The sequence below is a fragment of the Malus sylvestris genome, chromosome 6 (genome assembly GCF_916048215.2).
Source record: "Malus sylvestris chromosome 6, drMalSylv7.2, whole genome shotgun sequence".
NCBI lineage: Eukaryota > Viridiplantae > Streptophyta > Magnoliopsida > Rosales > Rosaceae > Malus > Malus sylvestris.
This window is the reverse complement of record NC_062265.1, coordinates 19,700,820-19,715,455: the sequence shown is the minus strand read 5'-3', so window position 1 is coordinate 19,715,455 and position 14,636 is coordinate 19,700,820. Positions and strand designations below refer to the sequence as shown.

Sequence of the window (14,636 nt, the reverse complement as noted above, 5' to 3'; positions counted from 1 at the left end):
TGTGACGCCCAAAGTGCCACCATTTGCAACAAGGATGTTCTTGTTCTTCGCGTTGGTTGCGAGAACAGCTTGATCCTTTCTTGATGCTATGTATGTTTCTTGTGAATTTGAACAAAGAGATGAGAGGCAAAGAGGTCCCACCAGACGTGCCAAATTTGTAAACACGAAAATTCTATAACGAATGAAACTAGAACACATGTACAAAGTAGATTTGTATTGATGAATTTGTAGGGTTACAATCTCTGTTTACAGTTTTCCTCTGATTCAGTCTTCAAATTTGATGTAGATGCATAAGTTGTTGATCCAAAGGTCGCGATAACTTGATCTAGGACGAACGATTGAACGATTACTTCAAGTTTTGAGCTTGAAACAATGCGTGAATAGTCTTCACCTCTAGGTTTGTGTATGACTTGCAGCAAAGGTGATGTTGATGTGGGATTTTTGTTGATTCAAGGGTCTTGGTGACTTGATCTTGAATCAAACGTCATTACAAGTTTTAAGCTTTCAACAAAGTCTTGAAGGAATCAACACAAGTGCTTGTTGAAGATGCTTTAGGGCTTTCTTGCCTATTTTGTGAGCAATCTTCAATTCTTGCTTGTTTTATAAAGATGTTTTAGCTTTCATTCCAGTTTTTGGAGCAATTTGGGCCCCTTGCCGATTTTAAGGAGAATTCTTCCCCTTTTCCGTATTTTAGGAATGCTTGTCATTGATGACTTGTTCATTTGTGACGAGTCATATGTCACATGGAGCTTTGTGATGCATCATTTGTATGCAACGAAATTTACATATCTACAGCAATATAACTGATAAAATTGAATAGATGTAATTCATAATTAAAGAAAAACAATTTGATCTATCAAAGCTCTTAAACCTAAAAATAATATCCAGTATGTAACTAACAAAAAGAACTGTCATCAATAATTGGGTCCATAGCTCAGTGGTAGAGCATTTGACTGCAGATCAAGAGGTCACCGGTTCGAACCCGGTTGGGCCCTTTATTTTGTGTTTTTCTGTTTTATTTTTTGGTTTCTTCCTACATTCGTTCATTCATCAACATTTCTTTTGCTGGTCAATCATCCAGCAAGGTTTTTCAGTTCAGAAATGCAATGTCAACGTCCAGCGTCTTCGTTCCTTCTGTCTTCGGTTTGGATTTTTTCTAGATTAGTAGTGATTAGGGTTTCTTCAACGTTTATACATACTTCGCGTGATTATAGAAAATATTTCAAAACCTTCAATTTTAAACGTAAATGGTCAAAGATAAGAGTTATATTTGGCAAAATAAGGTAGCTTTGCTTATACGTAACGCGACTATTCCACCCAAAGTTTGATTTTAGTTCAAAATGATCAATATATAGAATCAGAAGAAGTAATTGCAGAGATTTGCGCACAATAAACAACAAATTTTATTTCAAAAAAAATATATAAATAAAAAAGTAAAAAAGCAGGGAAATTACAAGCATGCCATTGTCAGCAGTTCTCTTCACCTTTTTCAATGCAAGATCAAAACAACAGAAGATTAAATCCTTTACAAAATATATATAACGTTTCAAATGCATCATATGATGTGATTATTTCCCCAACATTCTTGTATTGGAAACAGGTAATTTGAACAACAATGAAGGGCAAATTCGTCATAAACAAAAGAGACCAAACCAACCCGTCCAGTAAATTTTGCCAATGAATGCTTCAACATCCACAACGCACGAACCAGTCATGCAATAGAAGATTAATGACTTGCTTCTGTTCCGTCTCTGCGGCCTACTCGATGACTGATTAACCTCCTGACTAAGAGTCCCTGTCCGGTGCTCATCTTTCCGGAAAAGAGCGGTTCAATACAAAGGAAAGAGATTCATGTTCGACCTTTAGCAGCTAACCGTCAAGCACTTGCATTCCTTTTACTTTCAAGTACACTACCCTCTTTGAGGGCTACCTGTGCCTCGTCATTCTTTCCAAGTGCAAAAAGTGCCGTAGCTTGCAAATACAAGGCAATGTGCCAAACAGGGAAAATCACTTGGGCTTGTGCCGCATCATTCAAGGCTTCCTGTGGCATATCATTCATGAGGTATGACAAGCTACGGCGTGCAAAAACTGTCGGGGAAACCATGGTTCCGACATCAATAAACTGCAAGTTAAACGAACAAACTGTCAGCTAGATGAAACCAATTTGAAACCGACTTATATAAAAAGGTCGTACCCAGTGCACAAGGCTCCCGCTTTACGCAGGGTCTGGGAGAGGTGAATGTCGGCTAGCCTTACCCCCATTTATGGAGAGGCTGCTCCCAAGTCTCGAACCCGAGACCTACCGCTCATGGGCGAAGGCACTTGCCATCGCACCAAGTGCGACCTCTTTGAAACCGACTTATATAAAAGAACTAATTTCAGGTTGTAGTACAGTCCATCAGAAAAGGCTAGCCCAGGACAAAGCTTTTACTGAATTGGCAGGGCCAATCTTGGCAGGATTTTAGCCCCCCCTTTTAGTCAAGGCTAACTCAATGCCCTACATCAATCATGAAAAAACCCAGAAAAAATGTGCACAAATAAAATGTGATACAGACCATACAATTCTAAAGTAATATTGCCTCAATTTATTTTCGTTTATCTAATGGAATGTCTTACAGTCCTCTGCTGAATCCTTCTTAATCAATTACACATGTTTGACATAAAGGAATGATGGAAAACGAGGAAGATAGAAAGGAATGGGTCTTCGCCTCGTGTTATTTAGTATATTTTTTACGGGAAAAGGAGGGTACCCCGTTCCCTCGTGTAGTCGTAGTATTGCATGTAGATGTGAAGAAAAGATTAAAATCTTCTTATCTAGTTACCATTCAACTTCTTTTCTTCCCAAAACAGATTTTAGGTAAGGGTAAACCTAAAATATAACTGAAAGCAATTAATTTCAATCTATACTTTGATCCAACCAAAGTTAGAATGTTGAAAAATGGTATGCCTGGTAGATGTCCTGCCGCTCCACTTTTCCTCGCTACCAAGCAAGCTTCCCTTCTCCCCCTTCACCCTTCTCATTTCTTTCCTTTTCCAAACATACTGTTAGAATTAGTTCTCCTGAAAAGTAATCCCCATCCCACCATCGGGACATTAGAAACTATCTAGCTTACACCTAGACACCATTAACTTTAGTTTTCAGAAATATCAGAGCTTACACTGTTGGCGGCTGTATTTGGGCTTTGTGGTTGTGCTGGATATAATGACTGAGGGGGTTTGTATATCTGGAAATTGACACACGTTGAAGGTGGTTGGGATGGGTTTGCTGGCAACAGATTATAGATCTGATAGTTTTAGTGGCTGTGCTTATAAAGGAAGAACAGTCAAGGTGGATCAGTCTGTCGCTACTGAATGAATTTATGGAAAGTCTGAGGCGGCCAAGTGAGGATTGGAAAACCCCATTTCTCATTTAGGCTGGCCCAAACTAAGCCCAAAACAAAAAGATACTTATGCAGGCTCACTCTGGATCGGGTTACCAGAATGCATATGCTTGGGCAGCGCTTGGACCAGCCCCTTCAACAAGTGATACTTCACTTCAGCCCAATGCATATGCTTTATCAGGTACATTAAAGTTACTTTATATGGTAATGCAAGTATTGATTGCCAAATGTGGTGGACATCTATCTACTCAGAAAGGTAAAAAAATTGAAAAGACGGCAAACTAAATTGACCTGGGCGTAGCACTCAATTGCAGCTCTGAAATCTTTATGACGGAAAGCAACATCACCCTTTTTCTTTGAGTTCAATGTCTCCTGCATCTGGTTGGTCCACATCTGGAATGAAAGCTGAAAGCTAGAAAAAGCAATAATTAGCATACCATATGTGAGTACGGGGGGTGCAGCTGCAGGACAAATATCAGGGAATGACAAAATTTAAGAGTGGCATCTATAAGTATATAGTTGACAATTGACAGAGAGGGTATGAATTATATCACATTTAACAATCATCTTGTTAGGAAGATTAACAAAAATAAAAATACACAGAACCATTATCTAAATGTGCATACTGAAAGTGAAAAACCAAACATCTAAAGAGGGACATGGTTATACGATGACCAAAGCAAAGAAGCTAAATAGATAGCTCGTTGGTTCATTCCAACCGATTTTTTTTTTTAAATGACAAGGATTGACTTGATTCTATGCCATCATGATTTATGACAAAGTATAGACTATAGTCATAAGTAGATCTCTCTGTGAGTCCTCATGTGATTTTGGGGTAGACATGCACCTTCATGTTACAGAGCACAAGTACCAGTGAAGGATCAAATTACACAAGTATTATGCTTGCTATGATTATAATTGACATATGAGAGAAGTCTACACAAGCTACTGGATTATGACAGAACAAGAGAATTTGGCATTCCTTAAATATGATATATTAGAAACGAACCTCAGTTGCTGCACCTTCATCATCCTTGTATCCAATACTTTCTATGATCTCATGTATGGCCGTTAAATCCGTCCTCACACAAGCTTCACCAAATGGTGATAGATTAGGTAAAGCTGCTGCACCATGTGGTATACCCATCAATACATGAGAAGGAACCTGCAGAACAACGTACTTAAAGCTTCTCTAGATTGCAAAAAACTATTCAACTTTTCAATACAAGCACAGATATTAATTAATCATGATTTGCTGTTGAGGATGCCCATAACGAGTAAAAATTGAACATACACTTTAGAATGAGGTATAGACCTTCTGCCTTAATAATATAGATCAATAGGCCACATGAAAATATTCTTCAAGTTTATTACTGGAGAACTCCAAGATCAAATGGTACGACTTATTCAGAATTGAAGCACAAAAATGTGAACTTCTTCATTAAACATGGCTGTATTTTCTTTGGTTTTAAGTTGTAAAGAATACAGGAGTCTTTGACAAGAAGAGGTATCAATAGTACCAAAATCACAAAATTTGATTGTAATAACACTTCGAAAGAAAAGAACAACCAATAAGAATAATAGTGTCATTATCAAAGGAACACCAACCTCTGTGTCCTTCTGAAGAGGAACCAAGGCAGCAACTAATGACTTTGGATTAGGACGCTCTCGCGGTTCATATTGCAAACATCTTGAAGCCAAACGGACTAATTCTGTTCCCTCGTCATTTGAGAATTGGCCTTCCAAACAAGAATCTGTTAGCATCTGAAGATTCCTGTCGCGAATAAGGTCGAGTGCCTAGAACATTGTGCAACCGAATATTAGAAATGCAATCATGTAGAATTGACAACTGAGAACAATAAATCACCAAAAGAACTCCTATGGCTAGAGTCAAATGTTTTTTAAGTGAGCGAGGAACCCTGAAACCCTCAACCTTCACAAGAGTTTAATGAGAAAGATAATGGAAAACAACATCCATGAACTACTCGCGAATTTTGAGGTTGAAAGATTATGCAATGTCACTAGTATACCTGCAGTCGCTGCTTCCATAATCATCGTTACTTCTATGAAAACTTCCTGTATGGTACAAGTACTAGTACCACACAAGTAGTTCCCATATTACTCTTAGATGACACAACTTGTGCATTAATTGGTCACATCGAAAGAGACTTACATGGCTCGGAGGAATATGTTTTCCACTGAGGAGGTCAAGCAAAAGGGTGCCAAAGCTATACATTACACTTTCTGCGGTAACTCTTCCTACAAAAAAGATGAGGGAGGTGATCAATATTCATAATATAAGGTAACCATATGAGGAGAACAAGGATATGAGAATGGAATTAAACATAAGATCACAAGTCAAAACAAGCAAACATCACAATGATCACATTTAAAATCTTATTATCAGTGTCCAGATGGTAACTAGGGTTCGGCTGTCATGATGTCATCTAATCAAGAGGCCAAAGATGTTACTAATGAATGAATGTCAGCACGGTCATCTGGAAGCTGAGGAATTTTACTTCTTGAAGATGCATACCTGTCCTTAGATACTCAGGAGGAGTAAATGCCAGGTTTGTACTGTAGCTTTTTCCATCTCTACTGTTTTTCATCAGACCAAAGCATGAAAGTCTAGGGTTACAATCCTGAGATTTAGGAAGAGCAATTCATATCAGACTCACACTATACAAGAGAGATGAAAAACACAGTACTGCATTAAGTTTGAAGATAATGGTGAATTGATAGATACTTACATCATCAAAGACAATTCTATATGCATTTAAATCATGATAAAGGGCACGTCCTTTACTGGTACAATATTCAAGGGCCTGTGCAAGATATAAAGCCACCCTTAACCGCATTGCCCACTTCATGGGTTGTGTTTCCCCTGAATCAATACAAATTAAAAGCAATAAATATTGTTTTCTTTGGAGAACCAAAAGTTAAAACAAAAGGAGGAAACATAACTACACAGAGGAGCATCAATACATAACAGATGTCAATGATTAAGTAAAAGAGATTCATAAATACTTCAACAGATATGGAAACCCCAAAAAAAGCCCAAACAAAGATATTATCATAATTGACGATGATGAGTGGTTTTTGCACCTGATCCCAACGTGCCAGGAATGATATTTAAAACAATAAATTATATGAATCTTTAAGAAATTGAAAAAAAGATAATATATCATATAACCAAAGGAAACTGCCAAACCAAGAAGCTATTGCACCTTATCAACATTTATAATCATTAAAAATAAAATAAAAAAACTTAGCACCTGAAACCCTACAAGTGATTATCATAATTATTATTTTATTTTTAAAAAAAAAAAAAAAAAAAGACCCTCAACCGGCTAGTTGAGAAATACAATTACAACAGTTAAACTGTTTAACAGTCAGATAATCAGATAATGGTGAGAAATAATTGCTCAATAGAGAAACTTCAACCTTCAGACTCATAATTAAAGTACTTCAGTCTCAACACAGAGCATATAGGGAAATGAATTCACACAAAAACTAAAGGCGTTAAAATTACGAACAAACTATATATAAAAATTAGTGAATCTAATGAACTTACAATGGAATAAATGCTTTGCCAATGTATCATTGGGCATATATTCAGCAACAAGTAGTCTCTCGTCACTTTCACAGCAACAACCAAGTAAATTTGCCAATCGGGTGTTCCGGAGCTGCCCAACAGCCCTTGCTTCTTCCTAAAATTGTAAAGGTCAGGTTAGAGCAAGAAATAAAAAAATCATAACTCAAGGAGAAGAAAAGAACTACGTTAACGACCATGTAGAAACGTAGACATTGCATAACGCAAGCATTGCTGAAGAGGTGAAGATGGTAAACAAATCTCTTACATATTCAAAAGATATATGACATGCATAAAATGTTTGAAATCAACTACTTGGTTTAGCCAATTATTATATGCTAAAAACAGACCACATATAATGTCATTTTCCACTCAAACTAGTGTAGCTCAATGTGATCAAAAGGGGAGAAAAAGTGTAGCCGAAAGAAACAATTTTTCTTTCAGGACTTCTTCCACAGGGGGGTTGTGAACATTCAATTTCATGTGTATCATAATTAACTGAAACAAGATCATGATCTTAGGAACATCAAAGCAAATGATAGCAGTTACCACAATATTAAAAACAATGATGACAATGATGACAATGATGATGAAAATATGTTGGGGATTAATTCTTTTGGTGCTATCAAGCTGGATTTGCAAGTCATGTCAAGAGATTCATACATCACGAAACCATTTAAAGTCAGTGAGGCATCCAATTTCAAAACACACTCCAAAAGTTGAACTGCCCATGTGTAAACCATAGTACAAACTCCTTTTCTGAGGAAAAAGATCAATTTAGTTTAACAGATTTTGGTACAGGAAAGAGGAATTCATATTACATAATGTTTAAAATAGTAACAAGGATGGAAGGAAGTTACTTAGCAATCAGCAAAATCAAGAACCCATCTATTGGTCAAAAACGTCTCTAGCCTTTCTAATACATCATGAGTAACGCAAATAAATTATGAGTGACGCACTGACAGGGAGAAAAAACAAAGACATGAACCTGGCAAAATCTTTGAATGTTGATCAGCTACAGAACTTTTTGGAAAGAGATATAATGACATCATAATGATTGGGAGCCAGTACATACTTACCAAAAATTGTCGGGTATCAGGCCAAGCTGATCTGTTGAATCTTTTGACAGCTATCCGTCTTTGATCCTCAAGCTTCCCTTTGTAAACCACATTTGGGGCCTTTTCCCCGTGTTCAGAAACTATATTCTCCACAGCGAATCCAGATGTCGCCATCCTAAGTTGCTCAATTGTGTATTCATGAAATGCAGGCAAATCAAGTTCATTGCTCTCCTCATTTTCTACAAAAGGACAGCAAACCGTGGTATTGCAATTGTTCCAAACAGAATAAAAATGAGACATGATAGCTACACTTCATTAGTTTGCTTACCCACACTTTGGGTCTCAAGAACTGGTCCGTCAACTTCTGGGCCCCAACAACACGCGGAGAGGTTGGAACACCCACAACCCATCCTAATCTCAGAATTTGACAGCACACACTAGCAAGTCTTGAGGCTTCAAGATTTTATATAAGTTTGTAGAAACTGAAAACCGCCATCTGCCTTCAATACCAGCCAAAACAGATCCTGTCAGCGTGCAAGACCTGCCAAATATTCACCACTCAGAAACTACAATCATATGGAAAACCTCAAAAACCCCCATGTCAAACTCCAGCTCATTTTCTTAAAATCTGAGACTAACTTCAACAATTCTACAATCATAAAGGCTTCTGCCGAAAAAAAACTCCCTCCGTTCTTTTTGTGGCAAAACAGCTTCTTTCAAATGTTCCTTTCCACATAAAGCAAAAATGAAATCAGGGGGTCAACACAAATCATTCAAATTTCAATGATTCAAGTCAAGGGACACTTTAGTACTAACACTGATGCCAAACACAATACACACAGAAACAATGCAAAGGATGCAATCACTAAACCAATTCCCAAAAAGCACAGACAAACAATACATCACTGAAAAAGCAGCAACTCAGCTCAACAAAGGATTCCAATCTGAGTCAACTCACTGTGATCCGAGCTTAGTCAATTGAGTCCAGACTACCAACTAGGCCAAAACAAAAAACCCAGTTGTCTGAAACCACCAAACACAAAAAAGCTCGCTCCTTTTGCAGCAAACGAGCCGACCCAGAAACCAAAACAGCATAAAACAGAGAGCCTTTTAGCTCAAATCAAAGATCACAGAAGCAAACCACAGCATGCCCAAAATATATAAACACGAAATCGAAAAAATAAAAACAATATTTATTTTCGAAAAAAAATGAAAATTCGAGAAGAACTTTGAGAGAACCTGAAATTGAACGAATGAGCCAAGCGAATTCCACATCCTCGATTCGGTCAAAGGCAAGGAAAGCAAAGAGGTATTTTAATTTTATTTTTTTACCTCGTTTATTTTTTGTATTTTCTTTATTTTTTGAGTGCTGAAATTATATATAATATATATATGTATATTGTGCTGAAAATGAGTTGTATGGACAGTGAGACTTGAGGGACTTTTGAATCATAAATCGTCGTCGTCGTCTTCTTCGTCGTTGTTTCCGCGTTTCTTTCTCTGCGGAACGAGAAAATGTAGAGAGAGAGAGAGCGGGCTTCGAGATTTAGATGAGAATTATATATAAAAACAGTGTGAAATATTTTAATTTTAATATTCACGGATTTAAGATTTTTTTTTTTTTTTAAACAAACATATTAAACGAAATTACTAACAGAGGGAGAGGGAGGGTAGAGGGTAGACTTGGTATTAAAATTAGATTAGTGTGATTTAAATTCATCTTTAACGAGAATTGAATTTTACACATCTCATATACAACTGAAGAAAGATATCATTAATTCAAAATATTAAACGGCCTAATTTAAGAATTATTGATTTAATTTAAATTTTTTGTATTGGTGTTTATATAGTGGGTGGGTGCCCGCGTGTTGGATTAGTCCTCCATTTCTCTATTTCCACCGACATGGCTCCTTTTTTTCTGATTTTCACACAGCCAGTCACTCCCTCCCCATAATCAAGGGGTGTGTGAAATTAAAAACAATAAAAATAAAAAAATAAAAAAAAAACAACATCGACAAACTTGAATTGAATCAGATGGAAAGCACACTAGCAGCAAATCAAGAACCCCCAAAATCATCAACTCTACAAAACCCTAATTTATTCTTCAATCCTAAATCCCTGTAATTGAATACCTTTTGTTTGAAGATTTTGGCTTCGAGATGGACCGTCAGGTGATGGTCGGAGTTGAGAGGAGCTGAAGGTGGTGCTCGGAGTCGACTTCAGAGGAGCTGAAGGAGGGAACTCAGCTATCGAGATTCGAGTGGGAGGAGAGTCAGTCAGTCAGTATGGGAGATAGAGTTCGAGAGGGAGGAGAATTAGTGAGTCTGAGAATCGACGACCAAGATTTGAGAGGGAGGACTGAGTTGTGGTCGCGACGGCGGTGATGGGGTGACGATGGTGGTGAGTCGGTGATAGTCTGAGGAGGGACTCAATTGCAAAACTATATCCCCCTAAAAGGACAAAACCCCAAAAATAGAAAGAAAAAAAAGAATTATAATATTTAGGCCAATAATTGTGTAAAATATAAGATATAATGGGAAAAGGGGCTTTTAAATTTCGATGCATCATTGCCTACTTTTATTGATTAAACATTTATTTATTTTTATTAAAATGCTTTTTTAATTAATTAACTCATTTGTATGTGCAAATTTACACATATGATATTGATTTTATTTTTTTTTTAATAAACATGATATTGAATTTAGTAAATTCTCCTAACTAATTAATTGCCTAAAAACTAGGAGATTTATTACAGAGAAATAATTCATATGAACAGAAAATTGGTTTTTTCTTGTCAAGACATGAGGTATCCGCGTTGAAAGGTAGGACTAGCTTGGAAAGGCTAAATGACACACGTTCTTCTAAAGCTCTCAAGTAGAGAATCACTCGTGTTTTTGCCAACTATGTGCCTTGAACCCAAGACCACGGTGCATGCCTAACTTGGAATTCTAACGCATTTCAACTAGACCACTTTTTGTGGTTATAAATAAAAAAATTGGTGAGGTGTGTTACTACATAGGCATATATATCTTTTTTTCATGTAATTCCATATCTCATTTAAAATTTTATTGTGTGCTGGTAGGCATTACTCTATTCTAAAGTTGAGATTGAAATTGAACTAATCATCTTGCTTATGGAAATGGGCTTTGATTTTGAAATTATAACAATTGTGCCATTGTGGGTGTGTAAGTGGGCCGGGCTTCAACCAAAACAGTCGGGTTGGGCTGTTGCATTTGGGCCCAGCCTGCAGTTCTCACTCATTTTGGGTTGGGTTTTATTGAAATAGTCAAATGACTATTTTGCCATCTTCAGTCCAAATCCAACAGTCACTTTTAGGGTGTTTTTTATGTCATTCTATAATTCAATGTGAGGAGGGGGATAGGTGGATTCGATCTCCTCGAGGAAATCGTGCGAGGGTTGCCAAACAGAAGGTTGACATTGGGTTAAGGTTTCTACAATATAGTAGGAGTCCCCCAAGTCGCCGAGCTAGGAGATTTGCCGAAAGAGGTAACAAACAAGGTAAGCAATCAAACTTCCAAGCAAGCAACCTGAATCGGAGGTTCGACTTTGGCTTCCGGTTGATTGTTCTCATTCTCCTTGTGTCATAAATAGCAATAAGGATAAGGAGAAGCAAATGGAGAAGAGATGATATGAGATACTTTTGCTTTTGAAGAAGTAACCTTCCACAGGCTTATTCTTGAACTGGGCTGGAGGGTTTTCTGGTTTCCTCCAAAGTATAAGGCCGACTCAAGAATTTGAGGGTCAAAACAAGTCCATCAAATTAAGAGTGCGTTCGACCTTGATGATATGGGATACTTTTGCTGTTGACGAAGTAATAGATGAATCAACATGTGTTCTATTACGCTTGTATCCACATGCTTCCTTGTATCCTTCTCACTTACCCTATCTTTTCCTCAAGCAGATGTGGTATCTTTTCTGGAAGCATAAGATGTTGAAGATGAGTACTCGAAAGCAATGCCAGGTAAGTAATCGGGCAAGGGGTTCCAGGCAGTCAGTTCCTGACTGGAAGCTTGATTCCAAGTGCTGACTGATTGCTCTCTTTCTCCTTGTCTTGCAGGTAAGAACAAGGGCAAAGGAAAAGACAGGGAAAAAGCATGATATGGGATACTCTTACTTTTGACCCTGATGATATGAGATACTCTTGCTCTAGTGTGGCTGGTTTGCATAGGTATTATTAGGAGGAAGAAAGCTGAGTATTTCGAGAGGCTTCGTTGGGAGTGCCCTCTCAGATATAAGGAAGGTTTGAGCATTTTTGCAGGTCTGCCTGTCCGTGGAGGATGAAGGTCGACATATATAGGAGTCTCCCTAACAACAAGTAGTAATGTTATTCCTTTACCTTTCTTGGTCGTAGCAATGTAGTGGGAACTATAAGCTTCACGTGTTTTAACTTTGTCAGAGCACTTTGAAAAAGTGGTATGTGGTATCTGGAAAGCTGATGTTGCGTGTGAAGATTGCGGACAAGCTTTATCCAAGGAAATCTGACTCTCGAAGTTCGGAGAGTGATGCCTCTTCGGTTTTCGAACAAGCAATCCTGTCGGGGATCTGGCTCTCGAGATTCGGAGAGCGGTGCCTCTTCAATTTTTGAGAAAGCAATCCTGTTCGGAGTCTGGCTCTTAAGATTCGGATAGCGATGCCTCTTCGATTTTTGAGAAAGTAATCCTGTTAGGAGTCTGGCTCTCGAGATTCGGAGGGCGGTGCCTCTTCGATTTTTGAGCAAGTAATAATGCTATTCTTTTACCCTTATTGGTCATAGCAATGTAGTGGGAGTTGCAAGCTTCACATGTTTTAACTTTGTCAGAGCGCTTTGAAAAAATGGTCTATGGTATCTGGAAAGCTGATGTTGCGTGTGAAGATTGCAGACAAGTTTTATCCAAGGAAATCTGGCTCTCGAAGTTCGGAGAGCGGTGCCTCTTCGATTTTCGAACAAGCAATCATGTCGGGGATCTGGCTCTCGAGATTCAGAGAACGGTGCCTTTTTGATTTTTGAGAAAGCAATCATGTTGGGAGTCTGACTCTTAAGATTCGGAGAGCGGTGTCTCTTCGATTTTTGAGAAAGTAATCATGTTGGGAGTCTGTCTCCCGAGATTTGGAGAGTGGTTACTCTTCGATTTTTGAGCAAGCAATCTTGTTAGAAGTGTTTTCTCGAATATGAGTAAAAGTTGGGCATTTTTGCCAATCTGCCTTGCCACGGAGCACGGAGGTTGACACACATTGGGACTTTCTAGTTATCAAGCAGTGGTGCTGTTCTTTTATCCTTGTGGGTAATAGTAGAGTAGCTAGACCTTCAAAATTTATGTGTCTAAACTTTGTAAAAGATCTTTGACAAAGTTATCTGTGGTACCCAAAGAGCTGATATTGCGTGTGGAAAGTGGTGCCTCTTCGAAATCCGGAGAGTGGTGCCTCTTCGATTTTTGAACCAACGGCCCTGTTGCCATTTCTTTTATAAGGGCACCAATTGTGTGCAAGGAGTACATTCAGAGAGTTATTGTTTGTAGGAATTTTCCCCTTACTTTAGAGATTTATTGCACCTCATTTCTCCTTCATCATTTTTTAGAATGTCTGGCCCATCCGACCGTCGTTTTAACTTGAACTTTGGTGAAGAGGCAGCCATGCCTTCTCAAGACAACATATAGCGCCCATCCTTCTTATCCCCTACTGGTCCTCTTACCGTTAGGGACTCGGTGATGAAGAATGATATGACCGCTGCGGTGGTGGCCAAGAACCTTCTCACTCCCAAAGATAACAGACTACTTTCCAAACGATCTGATGAGTTGGCTGTTAATGATTCTCTAGCTCTCAGTGTTCAGTGTGCAGGTTATGTGTCTAATATGGCTCAACGCCTATTTGCTCGAACCCGCCAAGTTGAATCATTGGATGCTGAAGTGATAAGTCTCAAACAGGAGATCAGAGGGCTTAAGCATAAGAATAAACAGTTGCACAGGTTCGCACATGACTATGCTACAAACATGAAGAGGAAGCTCGACCAGCTGCAAGAATCTGATGGTCAGATTTTACTTGATCATCAAAGGGTTGTGGGTTTGTTCCAAAGGCATTTATTGCCTTCGTCTTCTAGGGCTGTACCGCGTAATGAAGCTCTAAATGATCAACCTTCGGTGCCTCCTCCTTCTAGGGTTCTGCCTAGTACTGAGGCTCTGAATAATCACCCTCTGGTGCCTCATCTTTCTAGGGCTCTGCTGACTGCTGAGACTTTTCCGGAGCAACCTTTGTGAAGGCTCCCTCTTGTATATGTACATATTTGTAACTTATCGGAGATATCAATAAACAAACTTTGCTTCATTTCGACGTATTGTGTTAAATATGTTTGTACCATACTTGACCAATCCCGAAACTACTGAGCACCGGTCAACGTTATACCGTCAAGGACCCAGAAGAGTTTCCCTCCAATCAGGAGGCTAATCACAGTGCGACACGTGTTGACATCAGAAGCCAATCATAGCATGACACGTGTCAACATCAGAAGCCAATCACAACACAACATGTGTCAATGTCAGAATGAAACTAGAAACTATCTTCTATAAATAGAGATCACTCTCTCACAATATTTCCTAATGTCATTTGTACTAA

At 38.4% G+C, this 14,636-nt stretch overlaps 1 protein-coding gene and 1 non-coding gene across 6 annotated transcripts; one reads left to right on the top strand and one right to left on the bottom strand.

Annotated features, from left to right (window-relative positions):
- Window positions 1–923: 923 nt before the first annotated feature.
- On the top strand, window positions 924–995 carry TRNAC-GCA (transfer RNA cysteine (anticodon GCA)). The gene has a single exon. It is a non-coding gene; the product is annotated as a tRNA-Cys (tRNA).
- Window positions 996–1,379: 384 nt separating this feature from the next.
- On the bottom strand, window positions 1,380–10,454 carry LOC126626506 (serine/threonine-protein kinase BSK7-like). Of its 5 annotated transcripts, none has more exons than XM_050295858.1 (11): window positions 10,163–10,454; window positions 8,359–8,571; window positions 8,052–8,269; window positions 6,955–7,090; window positions 6,131–6,264; window positions 5,917–6,022; window positions 5,554–5,639; window positions 4,989–5,177; window positions 4,390–4,545; window positions 3,672–3,785; window positions 1,380–2,122 (listed from the first exon to the last, which is right to left on the bottom strand). In XM_050295858.1, the coding sequence occupies exons 2-11, from the start codon at window positions 8,438–8,440 to the stop codon at window positions 1,877–1,879; spliced, it is 1,467 nt and encodes a 488-aa protein (XP_050151815.1). In that variant the 5' UTR covers window positions 8,441–8,571; window positions 10,163–10,454; the 3' UTR covers window positions 1,380–1,876. The 5 variants fall into 5 exon arrangements, 4 of the variants coding, with proteins under 4 accessions (XP_050151815.1, XP_050151813.1, XP_050151812.1 ...); XM_050295856.1 differs by lacking the exon at window positions 10,163–10,454 and adding an exon at window positions 9,270–9,564 and having other exon boundaries at window positions 8,359–8,530; XM_050295855.1 differs by lacking the exon at window positions 10,163–10,454 and adding an exon at window positions 9,270–9,563.
- Window positions 10,455–14,636: the final 4,182 nt, after the last annotated feature.

Bases quoted from the DNA above. Each gene is read 5' to 3' on its own strand.
- LOC126626506 (XM_050295858.1), bottom strand. From the start codon at position 8,440: ATGGGTTGTGGGTGTTCCAACCTCTCCGCGTGTTGTTGGGGCCCAGAA. The intron at 3,786-4,389 runs GTTCGTTTCTAA...TCTAGCTTTCAG, and splicing joins ATGAAGGTGCAGCAACTGAG to CTTTCATTCCAGATGTGGAC. The intron at 2,123-3,671 runs GTCAATTTAGTT...TTTAACTTGCAG, and splicing joins CAATTGAGTGCTACGCCCAG to TTTATTGATGTCGGAACCAT.